Consider the following 4,059-nt stretch of genomic DNA (forward strand, 5'->3'; position numbering starts at 1 on the left):
CCCCCCCGCCACTGCCCGCCGCCAGCCTCTTACCTTCTGCCACTGCCCCTGCCCCCGCCGCTGGCTCACCCTCACTCCCCAGCCTGCCACTGGCCTCTTCACCACCCCGCCCACCCACCGGCCGTTGGCTTGCCCCACCCCGACGCTTGCCTACTCACCTCCCCGCGGGCCACACAGTGAGCCCACGCGGGCCACATGCGGCCAGCATGTTGTGCGGGCCTGCCTTAGAATCATGAACGCTACCATTTCATGATCACTTTCGCCCAATTTGCCTTCCCCTTTCAAATTCTCAACCAGTTCCTCCCTATTTGTCGAAATCAAATCTAGAACAGCCTCCCCCCCAGTAGCTTTCTCCACCTTCTGAAATAAAAAGTTGTCTCCAATTCATTCCAAGAACTTATTGGATAATCTGCGCCCTGCTGTGTTATTTTCCCAACAGTGTCTGGGTAATTGAACCCCCCCCCCCCCAGTCCTGTGCTCTGGATGATTTTGTTATTTGTTTAAAAAAAGCCTCATCCACCTCTTCCTCCTGGTTTCGTGGTCTGTAGTAGACCCCTACCATGACATGTTTTTTTAACCCCTTGTTTTTTATACCCCTTTTATCCTTACCCAGAGACTTTCAACAAGTCTGTCTCTTATTTCTAGCTCAACCTCAGTCCAAGTGTATACATTTTTAATACACAAGGCAACACCTCCTCCCTTTTCTCCATCTCGCTCTATAGCAGAATCATACACGTTTTAATTCTAGTTTGTAGGTAAAGATGCCACCTACTCAAAAGGAATTCACAAAAAGCACAGTAGAATCCCTTCTGCCTACATAATACTGGCAATGTATTCTAGTGGAATGTCACACCGTTTTTTAACTGCATCTGAAGAAGTGGGTTTTTTAGCCACAAGAGCTTGTGCCCAAATAAATCTGTTAGTCTTTAAGGTGCCACCGGACTCCTCATTGTTTTTACAGTTATTGAGCATGTACAGTATGCCATCTTCAACTATGAAATGAAAATATATTTAAAAAGTTACCTTTTAAAATGGCGAACTGTTCTAGATGTATGTCAAAGCAGTTTCTTATTTCATCCCATTAATTTAAACCAAAACAGGGTATTTAACATGCCCAAATCAATTTTTTCTCTCTCTGGCTTAGATTTTCAATGGAAAGACTCATCAAGAAATGAGTCTGCAGCAATGTGTAGCCAACAGTAGGCTATTCCTCGAAGGAAAAATCAAGGCAACTCCATTGACTTCAAAGTTGGACCCATATACATAATTCATCTGTAAGTACAGCTATCCATCAATTTTACTAACTAAATCTAAGATATGAGAGCTTGAAAAATCCATTCATTTACTCAGCAGTGAAAGTAAAGATTTCTGTGGCCAGTGAAAAGTCCTGGGCCATCAATTAATAAAGAATTTTAGCTCTTGTAAAACAAGATTCTAGTCCCCATAGGTGTGAAAAATCACATTTGTAACCTTCCAAATATGAAGCAAAAGTCTTCCAGTCTATATCTACAATGCTACATTTAGGAGCTGTGAATCACCAGTTTCAGCTCCACTGCAGGTAGTAACAGTGAAGGCTGTAGTGTAGATGCGATTCAAGTGCTTTATCACAGTGCCATGACAGAATCGAATAAAAGTAACCTTATTGCTGCTGTTGCAGCTCCATTTTCAAGTCCTAATTTTTCTAGTTTTTTAGTTTTATACACTCATTCCATAAAAACAAAACAAAAACAAAAAACACCTATCCCAGGGCAGAGAAGGTTCTCAAATCTGCAGACACACAATTACAATATTGTCAGCTACTGCTCAGAGCTCTGCCAAACAGCAGCACAGCCAAGCACATGGGAATCTCTGATCAATTTTACTTTTGCAATGAAGAAAATCGTGGACAGCAGCAAAGCTAACAAAGAATGTCAATTTAACTCAGCAGCTTCTACCTGGGGGAAACCTGAGCATCAGCAACACTGGGTGGCTGTCTCCTCACACCTAGGTGGCTGTCTTCCCCACCTCCTGGTCTTTCACATCAGCCTTTAGCTGGCAGCTTTAGCACTCTGGCTAGCAGATATACATTAAACCCGTGCTATTCTCCGCCCTTCCTGAACCCGCCTTTTCTCCCTGACAGGCTCCTCCCTTGGGATTTGGGAGAGCCGATAATCCCGGCGGATCGATCCCTCCGGTTCCACCCGCCCAGTCCCCCAGGGCAACACCCCACCAGGCAGCGCTACGGCGAGGCTAAGTACCACCCACGGGCACGGGGGGTCCTGCAGTTGTGCCTTCGCACCCCCATCACCACCCACGGGCCACCCTCTCCACTCCCGCGGGTAGATCTCCCCTGGGCAGCCCGCCACTCACTTGCCCTCCTGGCAGTCGTAGAGCACGATGGAGTCGTCGTCGCTGCTGGAGATGACGGTCTCGCCGTTGGGGCTGAAGTCGAAGCAGTTTATCTTGTCCGAGTTCTCGCGGAAGACCTTGGCCACGCGGAAGCTCCGCAGCACGTTGTCCGTTAGCTTCATGCCGCGAGCGGGGCCTAAGGAGCCGGCCGGGGCCCAGCGGGAGCCGGGCACGGAGGAAGCCGGTGAACGTGAGGAGCCGGGCGGCGGCCTAGAGCCCGCGGAGCCTGTGAAGCAGCGGAAAAGGGAAGCCGGGCGGGGGCCTGAAGCGCGTGGGTTTCGGGCAGGGGCCGCGCGTCGCTGGCAGGCGGCTTCGGCACGGGCGGGCAGCGCCCTCAGGCAGGGTCGGCTCAGGCTGCGGAGAGGCGGCTCCTGCTCATTGTGTCCGCCATCTTCCTACTACAGGGACAGACCCTGCCGCTCACGGGGGAAGAAGTGGGCCGGCAGCAGGGCATTGTGGGGCGGACGAGGGGGGGGTCTTGTGGGAGAGCGGAGGAGCAGCGCATTGTGGGATTGGTGAACCGCGAGGGCTGGAGAGGGGCAGTGCATTGTGGGATGCCGAAGGGGAGGGGGCACTCGGAGAGGGAAGTGAAGGTGCAGTGCATTGTGGGATAGCGGAGGGAGACGTCACCCACCGCCGGCTGGCCCTGGCGGCCATTTTGTGTGTGGCAGCGGGCCCTGCTCCTTCCCCAGCAGCCGCTGGGCCCGGGCCACTAAGCCCCCTTTCGGCCCCATAAACTAAGCTACCAAGTCCCCCCTACCCCCTTACAGCCTATCAAGCTTGCCCTTCCGTCTCAGCTGCTCAGCCCCCTTCCTGCCCCATAAACTAGGCTCCAAGCCCCTGCCCCAGGCACACTACAAACTAGGCCACCAAAGTCCCAACCCTGGGCCACTAAGCCCCCTTCCTTCCCCATAAGCTGGGCCACCAACCTCCCCCCCCCCCCCCCCCCCACAAGCGGCCCCCCCCCCCCCCCCCCCCCACTCCCTACAAATTGGACCCCTAAGGCCAACTACTACCCCACAACCCTGAGCCACAGAGCTCTTGTCCCACCCCAGGCCCTCAAGCCAGTCACCTCACAGCCCCATCCACCAAGCCTCCCATCTCTCTCACCAGCAGGAGTTGGTTCAATAGAGGATATTACCTCAGCCACCTTGTCTCTGGAACTCAGGAGTCAGACATGTTTGCTGCCTTGGAAAAGACACGTGGGCCTCCATATTCAGATGTAGCCACTGGTTTTGGGGGGCCTGGATGAAGTCAGTGGGAGCTGTGGAGGCTTAGCACCTCTAGAAATTAATGCCCTGGGGTCTGAAGTCACAAACTCATAGCCATTTTTTCCTAAAGAAGGGTGCCTATTTCTGTACCTCAGTTTCCATCTCTGTAAAATGGGCCTAATGATATCAATTCACCTTTGGAAAGCACTGTGAGATCTACAGCTGAAAAGGACAAGGGGTTATACTTTAAATTAGTGCTCAGTTTAATTTGTAATCTACCCTAGTTACAGTGGGGTTTTATGCCTGGTAATTTGGTGAAATTCAGACATATCAGTCTGCTTTTATTTTCCAACTAACGATTTAAGGGGGGCAGACTTCAAACTACTGGCCTGATGTCATTCTTGCTTACCTTAGGGTAACAGGTAAAGGAAAGGAGGTTTCACACTACTGGCATGATGTC

General features: G+C 51.6%; 1 protein-coding gene across 1 annotated transcript in view; it reads right to left on the bottom strand.

Moving 5' to 3' along the window:
• Positions 1-3,132, bottom strand: part of WDR82 (WD repeat domain 82) — a 34,919-nt gene extending 31,787 nt beyond the window's left edge. Inside the window, exon 1 of the mRNA XM_026656680.2 lies at positions 2,350-3,132. Within this exon, the coding sequence (XP_026512465.1) occupies positions 2,350-2,510 (161 nt within the window). The 5' untranslated portion in view covers positions 2,511-3,132. The remainder of the gene's footprint in view (positions 1-2,349) is intronic.
• Between the last annotated feature and the right edge of the window lie 927 nt (positions 3,133-4,059).

This window comes from Terrapene carolina, unplaced genomic scaffold, assembly GCF_002925995.2.
Source record: "Terrapene carolina triunguis isolate 2854851 unplaced genomic scaffold, T_m_triunguis-2.0 Scaffold232, whole genome shotgun sequence".
NCBI classification, from domain to species: Eukaryota; Metazoa; Chordata; order Testudines; family Emydidae; genus Terrapene; species Terrapene triunguis.